Source organism: Ascaphus truei, chromosome 19 (assembly GCF_040206685.1).
Source record: "Ascaphus truei isolate aAscTru1 chromosome 19, aAscTru1.hap1, whole genome shotgun sequence".
NCBI lineage: Eukaryota > Metazoa > Chordata > Amphibia > Anura > Ascaphidae > Ascaphus > Ascaphus truei.
The window spans coordinates 29833622-29857439 of NC_134501.1; the positions used below are offsets into that span (position 1 = coordinate 29833622).

At 45.2% G+C, this 23818-nt stretch overlaps 2 protein-coding genes across 4 annotated transcripts in view; one reads left to right on the plus strand and one right to left on the minus strand.

Moving 5' to 3' along the window:
* The window catches only part of COQ9 (coenzyme Q9), a 56944-nt gene extending 55049 nt beyond the window's left edge, over positions 1-1895 (minus strand). For both annotated transcript variants that reach the window (XM_075577056.1, XM_075577055.1), the window contains exon 1: positions 1745-1895. In XM_075577056.1, the coding sequence (XP_075433171.1) occupies positions 1745-1892 (148 nt within the window). In that variant the 5' untranslated portion in view covers positions 1893-1895. The remainder of the gene's footprint in view (positions 1-1744) is intronic.
* Positions 1896-2310: 415 nt separating this feature from the next.
* On the plus strand, positions 2311-23818 carry CIAPIN1 (cytokine induced apoptosis inhibitor 1). Of its 2 annotated transcripts, XM_075577058.1 has the most exons (10): positions 2383-2454; positions 2973-3100; positions 5660-5823; positions 7081-7233; positions 11341-11417; positions 14505-14664; positions 17861-17922; positions 20427-20548; positions 22180-22261; positions 22407-23818. In XM_075577058.1, exons 3-10 carry the CDS (start codon positions 5661-5663, stop codon positions 22515-22517), a joined length of 930 nt encoding a protein of 309 aa, XP_075433173.1. In that variant the 5' UTR covers positions 2383-2454; positions 2973-3100; position 5660; the 3' UTR covers positions 22518-23818. The 2 variants fall into 2 exon arrangements, with proteins under 2 accessions (XP_075433172.1, XP_075433173.1); XM_075577057.1 differs by lacking the exon at positions 2973-3100 and having other exon boundaries at positions 2311-2454.

Here is a 23818-nt window from a genome sequence, read left to right on the forward strand (position 1 = left end):
GGGAGAGAGAGAGGGGGGGAGAGAGAGTGGGGGGGAGAGAGAGAGGGGGGGAGAGAGAGAGGGGGGGAGAGAGAGTGGGGGGGGAGAGAGAGTGGGGGGGGGAGAGAGAGTGGGGGGGAGAGAGAGTGGGGGGGAGAGAGAGTGGGGGGGAAAGAGAGATTAGGAGCTGCAGGGTGGAACCGGACCGGACAGCCGAGGGGGGAATTATTTGGAGGGACAGCGCGCTCAATACACATTTTTTCAAGTGACATATAACATGACTGCAATTACATTTACCATTTTAGTGGTTTGTGCGCCATGCCGGTACTAAGCAGTGATAAAAAAAAAATGCCTGATACTTAATAAGACACCCAACAGCCAATTGAAGGGGCAACCACCGCTTAGGTAATATGGCCCTAACTTCTTAAAAAATAAATAAATAGAGACATAGTTTTGCTGCAGAATACATACTATGCTACTAACAGAATATAACATACACACAATATGATTTCTACCAACAAAATCATAACATTTGTTTTTAAAGTGTTTCTTTCACTACAGATTTCGTCCTTGTGTACAGGGGAATGTGTGGTACTGGAAGGTAAGGCCAGGGCGCCTTCGCCTGTGCACGGATGTGACCCGCTTGAAGCGAGTGCGTTTTTTGGCCATAGTACGCGCGCCGTCCGTGGGCGTGTCTAGGAGTGTGCCAGTGACGTCACTGAGTTGGTTCGCCTCATTGGGTAAACCGCTCACAAGACCCGTCTGTTCGCTCAGTGTGCGTCCGCACGGTCTCCGGTACCATGGCCCCAGCCCAACGCTACTCCTGCAGGGCTGTGATCAGATCTCTCACCGATTTACAGCACCAGGGTTAAGACTTATGTTTTTTCACAGATTTTTTTTTTTAAATCAACCATTTTCTGTGGAAAAATAAAATTTCTCACTGATTGACACCTCTGTAGGGTGACTGTATTAACCACTTATGTGCAAAGCAATGCGTTACCAGCCTGTCGAGCACTGAAGAGGTTAAAACGACCTATAGCGCACAGGAGAGAAAGAACCAGAACATTGTGTAGTCTGTAAACACTTAAAAGTACGCTCCTGCTATAAAGAAATGCACTTACAAGATGTCTGTTGAACAAGGGCAAAAAGCAAATGATCTTGCTTTTTGCCCTTCTTCAACTGACATCTTGTAAGTGCATTTCTTTATAGCAGGAGCGTACTTTTAAGTGTTTACAGACTACACAATGTTCTGGTTCTTTCTCTCCTGTGCGCTTTAGGTCGTTTTTTCTATCTACTGTGACTTATTTATTTATAAAATATTTTAGCAGGAAGTAATACATTGAGCGTTACCTCTCGTTTTCAAGTATGTCCTGGGCACAGAGTTAAGACAAATAATACATGGTTACAAATACAGTTACATAATGGGCAGGGTATACATTATATACAAGACATAGCATGCACAGTTAAAGATAATTTGTATTATGGGCGTAATACTTTCTCTCCAGTCTGGGTGAGAGTCTGGGCCAGCTGCAGGGAGAGTTAGTCCAGTTCTGTTTAGACGGTGATATATTGCATCCCATATTCTGATTGGTATATATTGTTTAGCGCAGTTCTGTATTTTTTTCTGAAGAGGTTAACCCCGTAGCCGCTCTCGCGTTACTTCCTCGCTGCTGCCCTTCACTTCACCTTCCTGGTACCGCTGCCCTTTTCCTATCCCCGGGTCATATCTATACTCCCTTCAATCCCTCCTCCTCCTTCTCCTCACCGGGCCGCCGCTTCCACCGCAGCAGAAGCACCCGCCGCAATCCCACCACTCTCAGCACCGTTGCTATCGGAGCCGCCATCTTGGAAGCTGGCAACATCTGGGCGGGGGGGGGGAGGAGGGGCAAGCAAAGCGTCAACGCAGCCGCCATGTTTGAAGCTGGCAGAAGGAGAGGGGGAAGCCGTCGCGCACGCATGGCATTGGGGGAGAGCGCGAGACATCGTAGCGGCGGAGGAGCGTGATCTCACGGAGTGATAAATTTCATGACACAAATAGCACTGTATCGTATAACCCCGCCCCCTCTGTGCAGAGACCCCGCCCCTCTGTGCACATAACTCGCCAGTCTGTCACAGACCCCGCCCCTCTGTGCACAAAACCCGCCCCTCCTTGCCAAAACCCGCCCCTCCTTGCCAAAACCCGCCCCTCTGTGCACAGACCCCGCCCCTCTGTGCACAGACCGCGCACCTCTGTGCACATAACTCGCCACTCTGTGCACAGACCCCGCCCCTCTGTACACAAAACCCGCCCCTCTGTGCACAAAACCCGCCCCTTTGTGCATAGACTCCGCCCCTCTGTGCACAGACCCCGCCCCCTTCGTTATTACACCCGTACCTCCCTCCTATTTCTGAATATTCATGAGGGTGACTTAAGGGCAGAGTGACTTCCGGCGCTGAGACTCTTGCGCACCAGGAAAAGCAGAGTCAGGGGTGTCGGTATGTATTCGCATTCTAATTATAAGATGACTATATAATGTGTATGTGTATATATATATATATATATATATAAATAATCATTGTATTATTTTTGTGTTTCATTTTTTTTTTAATCTATCTAGATATTTCTTATGTTAACCGTGTGTATATCATTTTCTATCTGTACGTTTGTGTTATATTTATAAACTGTTTCATATGGGTCAGAATTGTATTGTAATGTTCTAGTATAAAATGATCGCTATATCATGAAATGCGTTAGACTGTTGTAACCCTGTTGTATATTTATGACCTGGTTATATGTTCCCCTGTTGTATATTTATGACCTGGTTATATGTTCCCCTGTTGTATATTTATGACCTGGTTATATGTTCCCCTGTTGTATATTTATGACCTGGTTATATGTTCCCCTGTTGTATATTTATGACCTGGTTATATGTTCCCCTGTTGTATATTTATGACCTGGTTATATGTAACCCTGTTGATTACATGTTCTTATAACTTTTTATATGTATTAATAGGGGTGGGAAAACGAAAATGGCGACCAGCATTCTCTGATACATTGTAGTTGCCAGAGAGAGCGCACGTAGGACCATCAAAACAAAACCAGGATCTGTAGAGGAGAGTTTATGGCAGTGTATTGGAAGTGGTGGGGAATATTAAGTATATTGGTCAATCTTGTGTTTTAGGGGTTAATGTGGTTACCATTTGGCTTTAAAAAATGCAATAATATCTTGGGTTTGTCACGGGAGACCAGGCAGTTTGCATCTTTTTACCAGGATCATTCATTGAGCAAAACAAGGTCATGAAATAATTGTAGTTTATTTGGCATTCACACAATGGAACACAAAATACAGACAAAAGACACTCGGTTGGGGGTCTGTGGTCGAAAACTAGACTTTCCAAAGTGCAGGGAACAATAAATAAGAATTTCCCAGTGACTGGGACTTAGCCTGGAATCTCCTGGTTCCCACGTTTGTGTGAAGATCCACACGCCCACCGCTCCCTTCTCTTCTGAGGACTTGGACTTTTCTGGACTGGGGGTTAGTACCAAACTCCTGGAACTAAAATCGGCATCAAATCCCAGCCGCAACCGCTACATTCGGTTCTGAGAATTTGGGCGCAAAGTTGGGACTTTTCAGGCTTGAAATCGAAGCCGGTTGCTTTGCTATTCGCACGGAAGCAACTTTGAAAAGCCTGCTCGTGCTCTTACTACAGGGGATCTACAATCTCATTGGCTCACAGCTTCTTATAGTATTTCTGAGCTCCATTCATGAAACTCAGCAGTCAATCATCACGTGGGAACTTTATCAACAACCTAGATGACTGCCATTGTCCTCCGCACCTGGGTACTTGAGCCCTTCCCTGCTACCCAAATAGCTTTCACACATCCTGCATCCTCTGGTTACTTTGAACTCCGATGTCCAGCAGACTTACTGGCACCAACTTGGTAGCCCTGACAGTCTGTGTGGGCATTGGTTTTGAAAGTACCACTACCATACTGTACATTAGTGTAATTAGTACACAACAATGTATTAATAAAATATACTTTAATACATCCGTAAGTCCCTGGTTATGGGGAATAGAAAGGTGTATTTTTTTTCTGTCTGCCTTTATTCCCCCCACACACTATTGGACTTAGCCGGGTCACTCTCTGAGTTCCCTCACAACCTTATCTACGGTTGGAGCACCCACAAACCCAATATAGGTTCTGTGTTACCTGGGTATTAATTGGGGTACCCCCGTTAACCTAGGGATCCCCTCAGTTATAGGGACACTTCATCCCTGTGCAACATTTACCATTCTGGGCTATGCTGAAGCAGGGTACCCTAGTTGTGAGTCGCGCAAGCGTTTTTCAAGGGGAGATATTGCCGGGACAATGTGCCGCCTACATGTATCCAAAAATCAGGCATGATTCCCGAGTACTTTTTTAGGGCAATTCACAACTCCGGACCCCAACTACCTAGGCACATTCTGACAAATTCCTGCGCCTCTCACCAGCCCCTTACCTGCTCCCTGCCTGTCCCCAGTCCCTCCTTGCTCCCAGGCGCACTGTGACGCGTCAGCCGGCAGGCGCTACAACCAGTTTGTGATCCCGAGCGGCGACGCATCAAGTAGTGTCGCAGGAAGCCAATCAGAGAGGCGAGGGAGGGAAGAGAAGTCTGCTGAGCTCCGTGTGGGGAGGGGGGGGGGCGGCATGTTTTTTGTATAGTTTGGCTGGCGTCGTGGCCCCGCCCCCTCATTATGGCCGTGCCCACACAGCCTGTTTTGGCCACGCCACCCCCCGCACCTCAGAACACCGCCTGCGCATCGCGGTACAGCGCTTTGCACGCGCCGCCAGGTCACAAAGCGGGCGTGCAGGCGTGTGTAGTGGGGCCTCAGCCTTAGACTTGGAATGATATTAACCCAATTGCTGACACAGGACAACAATGGCATTTTTTTAAGCATCTACCCTTCCCACTGTTATCTGATCCAGAGTCTTCTGGGTCAGACCCAGCCCTGTGTTGGCCTTCTGAAACCGGTCTAGGACAATTTGTTGCAGCTAAACGCCCGCGACAAAGTCGCTGGGACATCTGGCCGTTTCGCAGATAAGGTAAACTTACCCTAAATAATCCTAATATTAACGTAAGCCCTTGCCCTAAAAACCCTTACCGTAACTGCTAAAATCCGTTGAGTAAATGTACTTTAGTGGCGAAAGCGTCTGCTGCGACGGGTCCCTCGATTTTTGGACAATGTAGGGTTTGATAACTTTTAAGGAGCCAGCACTATAGTTCTTTATAAATGGAATTCTAGTGTACAGTGCTCATAGGTCTCTAAAACAAACCTTTCCTAGGTCAAAATATATTTTGGAAACCACTTATCAGAATTATCACTCAAAATAACTGTTATACTTATTTGTATCTTGTTAAAAATGAATGTTTCTCTTTTCCAGGTCTATATACAAACATGCCAGCTACATATGTTTTCATATTTGTTTGACTAACTACGGCTTCATAATTATTATCTGAACCATGTCTGTAAACTCCACTTAACCTATTAAATATGCTACTGCCCTCCTGGGAGGTACTGCCCCTTTAAGCTTTACAGTATATAACAGATCGTGAGTGTTTATATGTTCCATTATCCTTCTACAGCAATTGTTTATTCCTTCTTCATTTGCTATAATAAACCCTTTACTAATCGGTGTGCCTGTCCTCCCCTGCTGCAGAATGGAGGGGCTGGGAGTTATTCTGTTGACGGGCCAGTGGGTAGCGGTGACGTGGGATGGCAGCTCCTCCACAGAAGCTCTGGAGCTGTTGGTGTCGCAGATGCAGGAGGCCGTGTCACCGCAGGGGAAAGTCTCTGTTGAGAACATAGAGCGTCTGCTGCTGTGTGAGTCATCTGGTGCGAAGGGGAAGAGGAAATCCTTGACCAAAGAGCAGCAGATTTTATGCAGGAAAGCACTACACATACAGTTTACATCATACAGTGCTGTGACCTGTCATGACGCTGACATGCGATACCATCCTCCATTTAATGACACTGATGTTTGTGCACTGTTTTGCCTCAGATCAGTTTGTGTGTACTGGCCTGATCTCTTTCAGACGCACCATAGTGTCATGAGATGTGTGTATCAAGGCAAAAGTGCACTTCTGGGGCAGACAACCTGCACCATGTTTTTTTAATGAAACCATCCAAAAGGAAGCAATGCAAACTTGTTTTTCTTTGAAACTGGAAACCCAGAATTGCACCACTTCTGCCTTGAAACATAACTCCCTCTCATGTGGCGTGCAATCTTGCCTCAGGCCGCGGGCATGGTAGCACAGACCCCGCTGAGCCGCGCTGAGCAGATGAACTTACCCCCTTCATCTGTTATCAGCGCGGCTTTAGTATCCCCTTCCGCATGCGTGCGGATGCTCAGCAAATTGAAGGAGGCAGCCAGGTTTTAAAATTTCGGAGCGGAGGAGCGGTCACGTGACCGCAACCATCCAAGGGAAACGAGGGGCTAGCTCCGCCTCCTGCTCCGCCTTCGCCCCGCCCCCAAAGCGCGCTCACTGCCTCGCCTGCCAGGAGGCAAATATGCTCCAGCTTGAGCAGGCGAGGCAGAGCAGGAGCCCGGCTCAGCGCAGCCCGAGGCACCATGCCCGCGGCCTAAGCTTCCATGATGCTGTGATATTTTCTGTCTTGCCTCAGGCATCGGACATGGTGCCTCCAGCCGCGCTGCTGCTCAGGCCTGCCTAAGCAGGAGCTTTTTAGGTGTCCTGGCAGGCGAGGTAGCGAGCGCGCTTGAGAGGCGGGTGGGAATTGAGGCGGGGCTAGCACGCCCCGTCACGGTGACGGGGTGCCATTGGCTGTTTGCCGTCACGTGACCGTCCCTCCACTCCCCTCAGCGTGCAAATTTTAAATGGAGCTGTCTCCTGCAATTCCGCACGCCTACGGAAGCGCCAGCTAAAGCCGCACTCGTGTCTGATGCAGGGGGTTAGTGTGCTGGGTCAGCGCTGTCTTTTTGACCACGGACCCAGCCTTAGATTTCAGGACGTTGTGTGATGTCTGTTGTGCTATCTTGCCTCATCTGTGTGCGCCATGTATTCTGTCTTCCCTCACACCACCTGGCACCGGGTGATTCTCCGTGTTCTGGTTTCTTTTCAGCGGCTCATGCCAGATCCAGCTTTGATGTGGTTCTGCTTGGCCTGGTCCCAGGCAGTGTGTGCCTGCACAGCACCGAAGTGTTGACTGAGGTTGCTCGCATCCTAAGGCCGGGAGGGGTACTGATCATACAGGAGCCTGTGGCCGCCGGAGCTGGTGAGACAAATCTTAACCTGGTATTTTTCATAATACATGTCGTTTCCACCAGACCGGTTCCTTTGGCATGGAAATGGTTAATATTGATGTATGCCTCAAACTGCCAAGTCTCAACATATTTAAAAAATAATGTAAAACTACTTATGTTGAAAGCAGCTGAAATATGTGAGGATTTGACTTCCTTGAGCTTTAGGCTGCGTCCATAGAAGGAAAAGCAGCGCTGAGGTTGTGCGGACGCTCCGCGCTGAGCCCCTGCATCCTCAATGAGGATGCCTTGAGAGGGGGCTCACGCGAGCTTCCGCAGGCGTGCGGAGGCTTTGGAATTTTCAGCCCAGCGCCAAGCTGTTTTTCAGCGCGCTGTCGTCAACGTCACGGCGCCGTGACATTGACGTCAGTATGTCGCGAGCGATTGGCCCAGCGACGTCACTGACCCGGCTCCGATCGCCCGCTGGCTCGCCTGCAAGTCCGTGGAATCACGCTGACTTAAGCAGGCGAGCCTCCGTGTTAGCGCGCATCTGCTCTCCTCACCCCTCTATGGCCCGGGCCTTGGTTTGAGTATGACCAGTCCGTTTGCTGCCTCTCCTTTCCTGTTTGGTCCAATGATCAGATGGGCATAATTGTTCGACAAACCTATACATTTGCTCGCCCCGGGCGAGTGGATTTAACCCCCGGGCGAGTAAATATTGGCCCAAGCAGCACACGTTTGGTACTAGGTGGCGAGTAGATTTTTTTGTGTGGCGAGTAGATTTTTTGGTGATATGTCAACCACTGGGCATAAATAAGAAGACAATACTAATAGGGGCGAAGTCAAATTTGTAGACACCAAGGAAAATAAAACATTAGAGTCTCCCTTTGACAAAGGGCAGGGAGCCCGATACGTGTCAGAATACCTCTCTCAGCGCCACGTGAACATTGTTTTTTTTTTTATCAAGATCCTGAATAAAGAAGCTATTTTTATTCAGATGTGATCCAGCCACCGTCGTGTTCTCTTCTCTACATCCCACAAGCAGTGCACGGTTTGCACCTTCCTCCCATGGATACAGAGGCTAAAAGTTTGGCTACACGTTAGTTATAAAAAGATTTGGTTGTATTCATGTAAGGTGATAACTTTGTGTTCAACATGTCAAGAAATGCCTAAATATAAATACAATTATCCATCTAAACCAGTGAACCGTGGAGCAGTCCCAGGGGTTCCGCCTGGCCGCCCGCACTCGCTGCGGCCCCTGGCTCCCCTGCTCCCTCCACCTCCGTCCTAGGAGCGCGCTCTAGCAGTCTGGGCACTTCCTGTGCCTGCTGCTATAGAGCTCCTGCTGCCTGAGGTAGGCATATGTGATGGGAGAGGGAGAACTTGGATTGTGAGCTACGCGGGTAGGAGAGGGTGATCCGACGGCTGCAGCAACTTTCCTTGTGAGATATGGGAAGGGGGGGGGGGAGTTGGAGAAGCTTCTGCAAACGTTGTGTGTGTGTCACACGCTCGCGCTCCCTCTCGCGCTCCCTCTCGCGCTCGCGCTCCCTCTCGCGCTCGCTGGCCCACTTTTCGCCTGTCGCAAAGGTTCCTAAAATGAACAATATCTCCCCTCAACCTGTCCCCATATGCCATCTGTCACGAACAGCACACATGTTAGCACGTGACTTGGCTATGCAACCATGGTTAATACAGTACACACGGCTACTCTAGCCAACTCGCCTTTCTCATCCGCAAGGTACTTTAAATTGGTTAATATTAACCACTTACTCAATTGCAATCATCTATAGGCTGTCACCACCAAAGATATGCAATTAATATCGATCTGAATAATACGAAGAGGTAAGAGGGTTGGCGCTCCCACAGAGTAAAAGTGTGAGGTGGAAAATAAAATATAGTGGATAAGTGAACCAAAATAATCGTTAATCATCCCTCTCCTCAAAAAATCTCCCGACCCTGCCCTCCTCTCAAACTTTCGCCCTATCTCACTCCTTCCATACCTCTTCAAACTCCTTGAACACATAGTTCACAACCAACTCTCCACCTTCGGCCACACCCATTCCCTCCTTCCCATTGTCCAGTCTGGCTTCCGTCCCTCACACTCTACTGAAATTGCACTCCTCACCATCCACAACTTTCTCTCCCAAGCTCGCCACTCAACTCTCCTCCATACTCGTCCTCCTCGACCTCTCTTCAGCCTTTGACACCGTCAATCACCTCCACTCATCTTTCCGCTCAACAACCTTGGCATCACTGACACAGCCCACTCATCGCTGTCATCCTATCTCTCCCACCACTCTTAGGCCTCGGACATGGTCAAAAAGACTGTGCTGAGGCGCGCTGAGGGGAAACATTATCCCTATCAGTGTGGCTTTAGACGGCGCTTCCGCAGACGTGCGGAGGCGTGCGGAACTTCAGCCGACAAGCCAATTTAAGTTTTCCCGCTGAGGGAAGCGCAGGGCCGGTCACTTGACTGTCAGAAGCCAATGGCAGTCCGTGACGGCGGCGCCGTGATGTGGCGCGCTAGCCCCGCCTCCCGAAAGCCTCTCACTCGGCACACAAGCGCGCTCACTGACGCTCATGCAGGGACAAGAAAAAGCTCCTGCTTCAGCAGATGAGCCTCAGCACTGCCCAGCGCCGCTCCCTGCACCATGTCCTAGGCCTTACTCTGTCACCTTCAACATTTCATCCTCTCCGCCCACCAGCCTCTAAGTGGACATGCCTCAAGGCTCTGTCCTTGGTCCTCTCCTCCTTTCCCTCTACTCAGCCCCCCTCTTTGATCTCTTCTACTCCCATTGATTTAACATCCAATTTTTTTTTTGCAGACATCCAAATCTATTTTTCTTTCCCACTATTCTCACCTGAACTTTCCACCTGTATCTCTGCTTGCCTTACTGCCTTTCCCATCTGGATGTCCTCCCACTTCCTACAAATTAACCCAGTCAAGGCTAAAATTCTCTACTTTCCTGCTTCATCCTCCCCAATCCCCACCATTTCCTTCCCTCCCTCCCCTCCTGCTCACAACCTTGGAGTCACGTTTGATCCTTCCCTCCTCTGCCCATCATATCCCCTCCATCACTACCACCTATACAACATAAGAAAAACGTGTCCACTCATTTCTCTCTCTTCTTGGCCAAACTTCTCATTCACTCCTTCACCCATCTCGGCTACTGTAATTCCCTTCTCCTCCGTCTCCCCCTTTACTCCTCCATACCCCTCCAACAAATTCAAAACGCTGCAGCTTGTACACTCAATCTCCCCCGCTCTGCCCACCCCTCTCCTCTGCCAACTCCAATGGCTACCCATCCAACAAAGTCCCCTCTTCAAATTTCTCACCCTAGTCTACAAATCTCTCCATGGTCTTGCTCCTCCTTACCTTTCAACACTCCTCTCTTGCTACACCCCTTCCCGTCCTCATCGATACCTGACAACCCGCACTCGCAGACTCTCGATTCCGATCATTTGCCTTACTCGCTCCCCCACCACATCCAGTCTGCCCCTTCCCTAACTATATCTTCAGAAGGCAACTAAAAACTCCTCTTTTCCATCACATTCATGATCCCCCCCCCCCCATTAATCTCCTTTCCAATCCCCTCCCTCACCAACACCCATGATCTCCCCTTCCTAAACACTCTCCAAAACCATTCTAAGTCACCCACCTCATAGATCCAATTGACACCACTGGCCCCGCTGCCAGACCCATGACCTTGCCCCCAACCCCTCTCCACCGACCAAGCAAGCTCTTAAAAGCTCCCAACCCGTAGCCCGGTCCATAATGTTCCGTCCCCTGCCCACCAACCAAACAAGTTTTACTAACTAAAGTACAGCACTCTGTATAAGGGCGCTATATATACCGGTAAATGTTATAAATAAATATACTATTCAACTCCACAGACCTTAAACATACCAAGTTTCGAAAATCACACAACACATTTCTACACCTGCCTGTCTTCAGCTTATCTCTACAGTCTGCAAATCATTTTCCAATATCATTTCTAACTTGATACAAAATTGTTTATTTTAGCTACTTACATGCTGAATGTGTGTATATAGAGAATATAGCGTGATTAATATTTAGGCTTGAAATCATCCTCTCTCCAACTGCAATTTAAAGTCCTTCTAACAAGTTGTTTATCTTTTAGATAACGGTGCTCAGCTCCGGACCCCAGCACGTCTCTCCTCTGCTCTCACACTATCCGGGCTAACCGAAGTGACACAGGTATATATGCACTGCACGTAATAATAACTTTATTTTATATAGAGCTTTTTTCCCAATGGGACTTAAACCACTTCTTTTACAAAAAGGGAGGGGGAAAAAAAACATTTTAATGTTATAAAAGAGACCAAACACAAGGAAAGAAACAATACAGGATGGGATGGTGCTGTAGCTATTAAATGCTGGACAGGTTGTGGTTCATTAATTAAATGCCTGGGTAAGCAGGTAGGTCTTGAGCCTGGTTTTTTATAGATTTCCAGAGACTAGGCCTGTCAAACTGTACGAGACAGACTGTTCCAAAGAGTAGGAGCAGATTCTGGGAACTCTTGGGAGTCCTTCACCTGCAGACGGAAGTGAACTCATTGCATTGTGGGGGACTAGATGCTCTTTGAGGTAGCTGCGACCTTGGTCATGTAGCGCTTTGAATGTCAGCAAGCCAATCTTTAAATAAATTCACCATTTGACAGCCAACCAGTGCTGGGCCTTCACTGAACACGGGTAACTCCTCCTGCCTGTTTGCCCACCCCTGCATGGCTGAGCACACACCATCTGAGCAGCCTTAGGCTAAGATTAAACTACCTGTGCGTGCGACGGACCGCATACTCGCGCACGCCTGCAGCCCCAGCGATTGTGTGAACTGAGCTGGAGGTGATGGTGGCATGGCGGACGTGTCACGAAGCTGGTTCACTCTCATTGGCTGAGCCACTCACGTGACGCGGACATCATCGCGCTTGAAAAGACCACTTTTTTTACTCTTCAAAGCACGCACTAGGGGCGGCCTCATGGGTATTATGCAATTTGTGCTTGTCGCGTGCGCTGGCACAATCGCGCTGACTATAAGCTCAGCCTTATCCCTTACATGTGTGAGTGGAGCAGGGAGGTGTGTGTAAATGTGGGTCGGATGAGGGGGGGTGCTCGCAAGGCCTCTCACCTGGGGAGCCCGGTGGAAACTAAATGTATTTCGTTTTTTGTTTAGGGGGCCCTTTCAAAATGTTTGCGATGGGCCCAAAAAATGTAGTTATGCCGCTGTTCTATAATATACCTTTGAAAGCACAATTGCGGCAGAATTTAGTTTTTAAAAGCTTAGTTCATAAATGAGCTTCAACATTTGAAGTGTCTGAAGATTTGGATATATGAGCTTCTTGGTGTTGGGATTCCATAGTTCATGTCACAGAATGATGTCAGGGAGCCAATTTCCTGTCCAGTTTAAACTTAACGCGATTATTGCCCAGTGCAGATGGTTTTTCAAATGAAAATCACTTTTCCCGTTTGTATATATGGTGGTATAATGCAGTCTTGTTCACCATGTTAAAACGTAAAGACTGGGTCAGTAATACTTCTGTTTGGCATGAGTGGTGTCTTTATGATCCAGAAATTCCATTTTAACCCAACTTATCCCCGGGTCCCAGATTTTAGACTCTTTATTTTAGGAATGGAAACTGTCAAAGATTTGGAAATCATGGTTAAACAGAGCAGGACTAGCAATTGCAGGAGAAACTAAGGTGTATATATTCTTCTTAAATCAAACAGTGCTTTTTAAAAAAAAAAAAAAAAAAGTTAGCGAGTGGAATTTATTTTTATAAAAAATATATTATTTCATGCATTCTGTCACGTACTGCACACCTGTGAGCACGTGTCCTGCATACGGGACAAGGGTTAATACACCGTTCACAAGCTGCCCCACTTTTAACCTTTTGCAAAGCTCCCTCAAATTAACATCTCCCCTCAATCCGTCCCCATATTCCATCTGTCACTAACAGCATACAAGTGGGCATGTGACTTAGATATGCAACGTGGCTACTCTAGCCAACTCTCCTTTTCACCCTGCACAGTGCTTTCAATGAGTTAATAGTAACCCCTTACTCCATTGCAATAATCTATACGCTCCCACCACCTGTGATATTATGCAAACAGATGTAAAATTAATCTCTACCAGGGTCTCTGGTCCCTGTTTATAATATGTTTGACTTGGTAGGCAGGAAGCCAGTCCTATGTCTGGTGCATCAGAAAAACCATATGGCAATGATTTGTCGCTGTAATCAACAGCGGCTGTGTGTGGAAATGATGTTTTAGCAGGAATCCATATAAATCCATGCGGATAAGCAATAATGGCCGTTAGTTTGGAAATATGTCATGTGAATGGACCACGGGTAAAGGGAAGATGGTGGGCAGAAACGGATCAAACAGTGCTACCTTCACATCATCAACCCCACGGGTCCCATCACACGCACAAATATTCAGCTGGCATAAGAATCGAGCAATAACGTTTGACATATTCATTAGACTCATGGTCCACAGTCCGTAGAAAGATTCCTGAATGGCAAGATCAGAGGGAAATCCGATGCGCAACAAACCGGTGCACAGCAAAAAATGCAAAGGCTGGACGTGATCTCCGAGAAAAGTTTATTAAGCTAAAGGCACAAACATGGGATACAGATGTCCTCTAGAGCGTTTCTCTTTGAAGCACCTACGCTGTGTGAAACTAAATTATAAACTAAATTTCCAGCACTCGCTGACTAGAGAATAACAGATCAAACATGGTAAATGTCAAAGTGAATTATTTAATGTAAGCACAGATCATAAAGCTAAACCTGGAGTGATGTGGCACTAGTGGATAGACAACAACCCTACAGAAAGGGTGGTAAGGGACGGGGAACACTGGGATTGGGAGTGACCAATAAACAAGGATAGTGGGGGAATAATAAAACCAATAGGGGGAGGGTAATCAGAGAGGCAACGTTTCGGGGAATAACCCCTTCCTCAAGCCCGTTCCCTTGGGTCTAAAGGACCACAAGGTACTTCCCTGGTCCCTTGTCTCCCCAACCAGCAGAGCAGCACCCACAATCACTATACAGAGTTTAAGCTCAAAATGACAGAGTCCTGTAAATAGCAAGAGGAGAATGCATTAAAGTTCAGTGTCCAAACCAGCAGGTTAAAAGTCTCTTATCTCGCGTCTCTTTCTCTTACTCCTGCTGCCTCCACGACAGCAGCTACACGAAAATAAAACCAGGGCAAGAAATTAAAGATGTATGTAAATCAATCCAATTCCCCCACCCCTGTAACGCCTTCCTCTCCATTTACCCTCGCCAGCTACTGAAGAAACCGCTTAGCCCACAGCAGGTACAGGGAGTCGGGCAGCGCCTAGGTTACAACGGCAATGACCTCATCACTCTCAGGGTCACCGGAAGGAAGCCCAACTACGAAGTAGGATCTTCACGGCAGCTATCCCTCCCCAAACGCCAGGCCCCAGGTATTTCTACATTTGGCAGTGCGATGTTCTGCAGAGAACGGGTGACAGGTGTCTCTTTAATGAAAGATTGTTACATTTGATTGCAAAAGTTAAAATTGAGACACACCGGAAACAATAGATTCTTTTTGGGGACTGAGCTTTTGATTTGGGAGCTATGCTCGTTGATGGTTTAACACCTGAAATATATTTATTCAGCAAACCTTGTTGTGATGTGCTGGTCACAATATAAGGGGTTATGCCTTAAACTGAGACCGTGCAGATCGGGGAATATTAATTAGGTGGTGCTATGCCATACAACGTATTCTAGTACATGCCTTCCAGCTTGTTCTTATACTAGCGTTGGTATATGCTGTTCTGCCATGTTGTGTCTTGTGGCATTGCTCCTCTTTGTAAATATTGGTCTATGTACCTGTTACGATTTTTTTTTTTTTTTAATTTCTTTTGAAAGTCCCCATTACAACTGTGACTTTTTTTATACGACAAAACAATTTTCAACAGGAGGAAATGGCAGTAATTTTGTATTTCACCAATGAAAAAGTATAAATGACAGGTAGATATCTCTGGAATTCTTGCATCATGTGAGAAGGAGCTGCTCAGTAAGTGTGTCTTAAGGTGGATAGAGAGGGTGCTAGTCAGGGTACTGAGGGGAAGGGCATTCCAGAGGTGTGGGGCAGTCCGTGAAAAAGGTTTAAGGCGGGAGAGGGCTTTAGATACAAAGGGGGTAGAAAGAAGACATCCTTGAGAAGAACGCAAGAGTCTGGATGGTGCATAACGAGAAATTAGGGCTGAGATGTAAGGAGGGGCAGAAGAGTGTAAAGCTTTAAAAGTGAGGAGAAGAATGGAGTGTGAGAGGCGGGATTTGATCGGAAGCCAGGAGAGGGATTTCATGAGGGGAGATTCTGAGACAGATCTAGGATAGAGTAGAGTGATTCTGGCAGCAGCGTTTAGGATAGATTGTAGGGGAGGCAGGAAGGTCGGACAGCAGGAGGTTACAGTAATCAAGACTGGAGAGAATGAGGGCCTGAGTCAGAGTTTTAGCAGTCGAGCAACAGAGGAAAGGGCATATCTTTGTGATATTGCGGAGGAAAAAGCGACTGGTTTTAGATATGTTTTGAATGTGAGGGGCGAATATGAGAGAGGCGTAGAGTGTGACCCCTAGGCAGCGTGCTTAGGCTACTAGGTGAATGATTGTAGTTCCAACAGTAATGTGGAAGGAGGTAGTAGGGCCAGGTTTGGGAGGAAGTATGAGGAGCTCTGTTTTTGCCATGTTCAGTTTAAGTCGGCGGAGGACCATCCAGGATGATATAGCAGAGAGACATTCAGAAAGGTTGGTTTGTACAGCAGGTGTAAGGTCGGGTGTTGAAAAGGAAAATGGAAAATACTAGAAAGTTTATATTTTAAAATGGAAAATTGGATATGGCACATGTTTAAATTGTATTAACAAAAACATTTTGCAATTAATAGAACATTTGTCAAGACCCCCAATAATCCATGTGTACACCGAACTTTCAGTTACTTCCGACAATGGACCTTGACATAAATATTATATTAAGAACTTTTTAAGTTGGGTCCATGTATCAAGAAATTTATAGCCGCAACATGACATATTCACAGGGCTGGACAAATTCTAAAAAAAATGCTACTCGCCGCTGAGCATGCACTCCCTTCCTTCCTCCTTCCCCTCCTTCCTCAACCCCCTCCTCCTCCTTCCTCAACCCCCCTACTCCTCCTTCCTCTCCTCCCCCCACCCCCTCCTCCTGATTCCTCTCGCCCTTCTCCTCTTCCTCTCGCCCCCTCCTTAGTTCCTTCTCTCACCCTCACCCTGTGGCACTGCTGTACATTAGTGTATGTTTAGCAGGTTAAACCAAAGCTGAAGTTAAAACAAAAAGGGGGTCATGAGAGAAAACACAGAGACAGTATATACTAACACAATTTATATGTACACTAATACATGTACAACATACATAAAATTAAGACCGGATCACAATATCCAATTATTCCCACAGCACACAACACTACCAGAGGGCAAGCCTCAGTGAACCAAGGCACTCGCTTAGTCCAAAAGATCTTGGGGAACAGAGAGTAGGGGCTTACGTGATGATTATCAGCCCAATAACTCCAACGGAGCCCTCGTGGGTGTGAAGATGAATATCCTTTACCTAAACATTTAATTTCCACATTGTACATTTTGGGACTGTGGTTTTTTTATTTATTTATTTTTTAATCTGCTGGATTTTAATGGTGTTCAAAGGGAAGTTCTCTGTCATTATTGCTGGGAAATATCTGTACGGTTTGACTAATTCTATTTCTTTTTTTCCCTCCACTCTCTTCCCCCATCCTTTGGTTGTTTTTGTATTGTGCGCAAGTTACACAGTCTGTCCCAGTGCTGCTGGAATGCAGAGAACTGATCTCTAGGGATAAAAAAAAGTTACCCCTGTTTAATTCAGACCCTGCTCCGTCATAAAAATACTGTTTATAATTCTCTAGCATTTATTTGACTGAAAATGCGTTAGAATAGAGAGTAGACTAGAAGGGAATTCAAACATGAGGCACAAAAGTATGCATTCAAATAACAGAGTACCTGCTCTCAAGAGTTTACCATAAGATACATTTCTATCTGTGCATAGTTGTATTATCCTGACATCTGATCATAAAACAGAGCTATGAGTGTCACCATTGGTTAGGAATGACTGATAAAATAAATATCGCTAGTTTTGTGCATTGACTGCAAATTGCTTATAAGCTTTTTCTAGTTTCAATAAATGGTTTTTCTCCACTTTTCAGTCAAATGTACCAGCAGTTAAACAAGTCCTGGAAAGGCTCCTGCCTTTCTGTATGCTGTGGGAATGAAAACACTTCTCAAATGTGTCTTGGCACGTTTTTCTTTTCTTCCAAACTGATAGATATCGCGATATATATCGTTATTGCAGGGCAGTGTTGATATCACCCAACCGTAATTCATACATTTATTCATGTTTTCGTGTCTGTGTATTGTACACCTCATTCATTGCATCATTCTAAAGCAGATTAAAGACAATCAAAAGATAATTTATATACTAAAAGCTTTGCACACAATTCTCTATAATGTACTGGACAATTGGTTTAAGTACATTTAGCTGCATCATTGTTTAACCTTTCGGGAGTTTGATTATAATTGGGTTAATGTTTATTTCTGTTTCCTCTACAAAACCTTCAGTCGATCCAGCAGCTGTGAAACTCTGGACCCTGTCGGCCAACGACATAAATGATGAGGATGTGGTCAGTGCCAAAATGTGCTCTCCTTTTGTACATTTGCTCCCTTGTATCTTCAGCTACTTTTCTATTCTCATCGCAGCATCCGCTTCTCCTGTGCAGTCACCTCCTTTCTATATTACAAATCCCAGAGGAATAAACGGAAGACCATAAAATAGAAGCTTGTTGCTTCATTTACCGTCATTTTCTTTTCCTGGAGAGTGCATCCATGGCAGTGCTCACCAATGGTTAAGTGCCACCCCAGAACTGAACTGGGACATAAAACATTTACATCTTGGAGGACCATACAAATGAAGTGCCCCTAATTTCCTCCCCAAGGTAGTCTTGGTACAAAAGCTGAAATATATAACTAGAAAAATTAATATCATCTTGGACATAATAATTCTTGGGTGTGAGTTGGTGAACACTGCCATGGATGGACACTCCAGGAAAATAAAATGACTGAAAGTTAAGTAAACATTTTCTATTTGCCTGGTTCCCATGGCAGTGGTCACCAATGGGAGTCCTAGAATTGAACTCTCTCCTCGCTTCGAGGCAATCCCAGGCCCCCTTCTTCCAGAGGTACTCCAAAAGAATAACAAAAACTAAATAAATATATGCAAATACAGTATATAGTGCAACTGAACAATGCAAAAGACAAATATACATATAACCAAGCATTAAAAGAGACCAAGAAGTGAAGTTTACCTCGATCCTACATATCCTGTGCCACCACTGACTGACTTGCAATTTTATACAAAGTATAAGACAGATGATTGCTTTCCTCAAGTACCGAACGTGAAGGAGATGCAGGTGACCCAGGTCCCTAAAAGAAGAGTATTAATTACTCAGACCAAGATCTCGACACAGTGTTATACATAAATTAGCAGTTGGATGGATCAGAGTCCCTATGATGGTCAGTCGCAGAGGTGAATTGGAGAGACTATTCCGAGTGGTGTCGGCAGAGCGGCACGGGTATCCTTCGTGTCTAAAAGTGCACGTTTCACCAGGAAGACTTTGTCTTAAATCTTGTCTGGTAACATACAAAACCTGGCAAAGGAGAAGGAAAACAAAAATAGAAAAAAAATCAGTTACAAAATATTTATTAAAAAAAAAAACCCTGAATAACAATTCCTCATTGAAACCACAAGAAGTGGTAGTGTGTATCTAAAGTAAATATGTATAGAGACTCTTTTTTTGTAATGAGGCTTTTTCAAAATTGCTACTGGGTCCCTAAAGGCACTATTAATCCTAATAAAAAAATAGAGGATTGTAGTTTTTTTTGTTGTTGTTGTAAGGACATGGATCCATTTCACAAATGGGGTCCTTACTATAATTACTATGGTTAATGCTTGATTTCATATTATATCCAACCTTTTTTGTAGCTATTAAACACCTGCCGTTTACCTGCTGACCCTACCAATTTATCCTTCTGTAGAGAAATCGCATTCTCTGATTCTACTACCGTACTTAATTTAGTTATCAGAAAAGACGGAGACTTTGCTCTCTCTGCCAACCTCACGGTCATTATTAAACAAGTTAAAAAGTACAGTAGAGGCCCCATGTTCCATTTACTATGAAAACACATTCTAAAGGAGAGGTGACCTTTTATCTATAAAGTTTCCTTTCTTGACACTTCTCAGACAATGATATGAGTCCCTAATACTTTAAGCCAGATAATATATATATATATATATATATATATATATATATATATATATATATATATATATATATATATATATATATATATATATATTCACATGCTTTTCTCGCCACTAAGGTTTTCAGCTTTATGGCTCTGGTGAAACCTCTTCATTATGTAAAGTTATTGGTATCCTTCATAACCTGTGTTTCCCAGGCTTATATTATCTGGTTTTTACTTTACAATTGTAATACTTCAGAATAATTGTAATTAGTAATAAAATAATAATTTTTCTATTTTAAGGGACACCAATTGTATTTTTGTTTTGGTGTTTTTCAAAGTAAGTTTTACTTGCATATGCATTTGATGATCAGATATATGATTTCAAGCCGTTTACATAACTGTTTAAAGTTTTTTCACATGCAAATGTGCCCTCCTCCTACCTGAGACGAGAGGGAACGAAGGGCTGTGGGATGTTACATAGGATAAATGCAGCCAATGGACATTTTTGTAAACTTTTAATATTTCATTGGTAAACATTATTTTATTAACGGTCTTATTGCATAAAATACATTGGATAAAGATTGAAAAACCTCCAGTTATAAAAAATGGCTGCTTGGTTTTAGTTTGCAATTTGATTGTTTTAGTCCTGCAGATAAACAGAAGTGTGCTTGAATCCAGGCCCCAATAAGAAGAATTGCGTATTCCTTTTTTACAAGATACAAGTGTGATGTAATCTTTCTAAAGAAGCCCGTTATAATCTAGTTGTGTTTTTTTTGTTTTTTTAAAGAGCGAGAATCTGCTCGGCTGCTTCCTAATGCTTTCTTGCCCTGCATTTGTGTCTGTGTTTTACACTTTTCACTTGTCCTGTCACTTCCCTTTTCAGGATCTTTTGGACTCTGATGAGTTGCTAGATCAGGAGGACCTGAAGAAGCCTCTCCCATCCTCCCTGCGTGCGAGTGGCTGTGGGGAAGGAGGCGAGAAGAAACGCAAAGCTTGCAAGAACTGGTGAGCTGCTGAGACCTGTGATCGTGGTTTCTTGCTCCAGTACTCAAGCACCCCCGACAGGTCGGGTTTTAAGGACATCACTGCCCTAGCACAGGTGGTTTAGTCAAAATGACACACTGATTGGGCCACCTGTACTGAACCGGTGATATCCTTTAAACCTTTTCTGCTGGGTGTTCTTGAGGGCTGGAGTTGGGAACCACTGCTGTAATAGCAACGCTGTGGATGCGGGATTCCCACCCTTGAATTGTCGGCACCCTTGTGCTTACGTTTTATAGTGGGTACAAGATTATTACAGGGCATAAATAGATCTCCTGATTGTCATGGTAGACCAGGTTTTTTAACACCTTCTAACGGATCAGTCACAAGGCAAAACAAGGCAGTAAATCTCTCTCGATCTTGCTCACGATCGATCTTGATCGATGTTGCTCTCGATGTGGCGCGCGCTCGCTCGATGTTGCTCTCTCGATGTGTCGCGCGCTTCCTCTCTCTCGCTGTTACTCTCTCGATCTTGCACCACCTCCTGATTTGAGATGAGCACCGTCACAAGTTCTTGTGCGTGCTTTCGAGATCGTGCGCGCCCTAGCTCTTTTTTTCGCTCTCGATCTGGCTTTCTATCTTACGAGCTCTCTTTGCGATACAGCATTATGGTCGGTCGCACTTGCCTCACATAATCTGCTGCGGTCAAGCTTTTTTTTTTTTCCCCCATCTGTGCTTGTAGTCTCAGTAAAGTTACTTAATGGCCATCGGGATTAACACAGTGGGGGTCCCTACGTGTGAATGGGACACACGCTGTGTGAATCTTACCAGGCTGCAACTGTTTGATTCAGTCTCCCTCTCCCTGCATGCCTCTAACAGGCGATCGTGTGTCTTTTATTTTAATAACATTATTGGAGCATGGGATCTCCGGAGCTGAACCGCTTTAATTTCAGCCTCCGTGACCCCCTACTTCCAGAGATACCGGGGCCTGTATCTCCTGCAGTATTTAAACCCCCAGGGTGGGGATACCAGCACCACATAATGGGGCCTGTATTTCGGGAAGCAGGGGTCCCCGAGGCTGAAATCAATGTAGTTCAGGGCAGGAGACACACTGCTCATGTGCACTATTATTAAAATGAATATTTAAACTGCACGATCGCCTGTAAGAGCCGTGCATGGAGACGCAGCATCTCTGTGTAGCTCTTCCAGTCTGCATTTTAAACAAACTGTTTCAGTGCGATAACACTTAGGGGGGAGAAAAAAACAAGTATAATGATGTTGCATTTTTTTGACTGAACTTTTAAAAAAATTGTTTTTTTCTTGGTGAATACCGTTTTGACACAAACATTTTTAGAGTACGTTGAAACAATGCAATGTCACTCACAAGTGCACTGATTTTATTTAGGTTTAGTGAATAGGCCCCTTAAAGTGCAAAGGATCAAATAGAAAGGGCACAGCAGTTTCTGAGTACGGGATCTAGTATGACATCAGGTGCAAAACTATTACAGCTCAAGGAATCGTGCATTGAAATCTACAGGACATATTGAGAGCAAGAGTACCAGCAATAAGGGAACAATTTAATGCGGTTACTGTGTCATTGGGAGTGTGCTTGGTTAATGCTACTGGGTGTAATCCAGTGTCTGTCTCCCATACAGCACTTGCGGGTTGGCAGAGGAGCTGGTGGACGAAAAGGCAAATAGCGCTCCGCCAAAAGCAACCCCATCAGCGTGTGGTAATGTGAGTATCACACCCAGGAAGGAATGTGTGCGAGATAAGAGGGGGGGGGGGGTGTAATGTGTAAGGGAGAGATAAGGACTTTGCTGGTTGAGACCTTGATTCTCTGTATGTTTTTCTCTAACCCTTCTTTCTTTTTTCCCCGCAGTGTTATTTGGGAGATGCCTTCCGCTGCGCTAGTTGTCCTTATTTTGGTATGCCAGCGTTCAAACCAGGAGAAAAGGTGTTGCTGAATCCCACACAGCTGCAGGATATCTAAGATTTGTGAAGGAATTCCTGGGGTAGCAGGGGAGCTTGGTCTATATCTGGGATGCGCAAAGCTTTTTTTGTTTGCGCCCCCTGCCTGCTCCTCTTCTCCCTCACCCCCCCCCCCTTACCTTTTTTTTTCTCCGGCATTGACAGCGTCCTGTGATGTCGCGTTGCCATTTGACTCCGCGTTGTCATGGAGATGTTGCCGGAGGGAAGGTAAGAGAATGGCAGAGGCCTTATGTGCTCCCCCGGCATTTTATATAAATGTTGTGGGGAAGAGCTCCGGGCCTCTGTCAGTGCTGCGCTCCCCAGTTTGTTCACCCCTGGCCTATGATGTATTTTTAAGATTGAGCACTCAGAGGGGAGTTACATTTTTATTTTGCTTCCTAATATTTGTAATCAGTCTGCCTTTTTATATGAAAATATTGTGATGGAAGCACTCAAACTATGTATTTACATATGTAACATTTTGGAAGAGTGGGTGCAACTAATGTAAAGCAGTTTTACTACTGTTGCCAAAAGTATCAAAATGGAAAAGATACATTTATATGGACATGCAAATTAGCAGGAAAGCTTGCAGGGATTCTTAAAAGGTTTGGGTTATGATCACTGTGGGGGCGACGTTTCTGCTGAGCATTTCCGTGTGAGCCATGTGTTTTTATACATGTGTAATGTGGTTTTTCAGTATCCGAGTGGTTAACCATAGTCCATTGCTGACGCCTGACACCGGGAGAGATTGTTTATATTAGACATGGATATACAAAGCACCCTCTTACAGACCATACTAGCACCGATCTGCTGGCAGTGATTTGCAAAGGCGAAGTCCTCCGATCCAAATACTGAGTGGTTTTGTGTGTACCACTATCAAATACTTGGGACCACTGTTGGTCTGCAGTTAAAGTCCAAGATTCTATTTTAGCGTTGTGTTGATAATAATAGTCTGAATAATTTTTATTTTTTTCCATCTGAAACTGCATGCTACACTTGAAATGTGTAGGTCTCTCTTTCCTGCTTATTAGTATGACCAGATATTGGGCCATATGTATTAAGATGACTCACAAACCTCAATGAGCTGTGAGCTATCTTCCAGCACAGACTGTCTTATGGAATTGTCCTTATTCATAAATATGACCCATTTTTATGTACTCTTCCTTTCCTCCCCCCCTCCACTGTGGACAGAGCGATCACAGCACTGTTCACGTGCCTCCATGTAAGAAGTCCCTGTGCTATGGCTGATTGCCGTCAAATAAACCTTGTATTTATTGTTTTTTTTTGTTTGACTTGTGCATAAAATAAAAAACAATCTTTTCA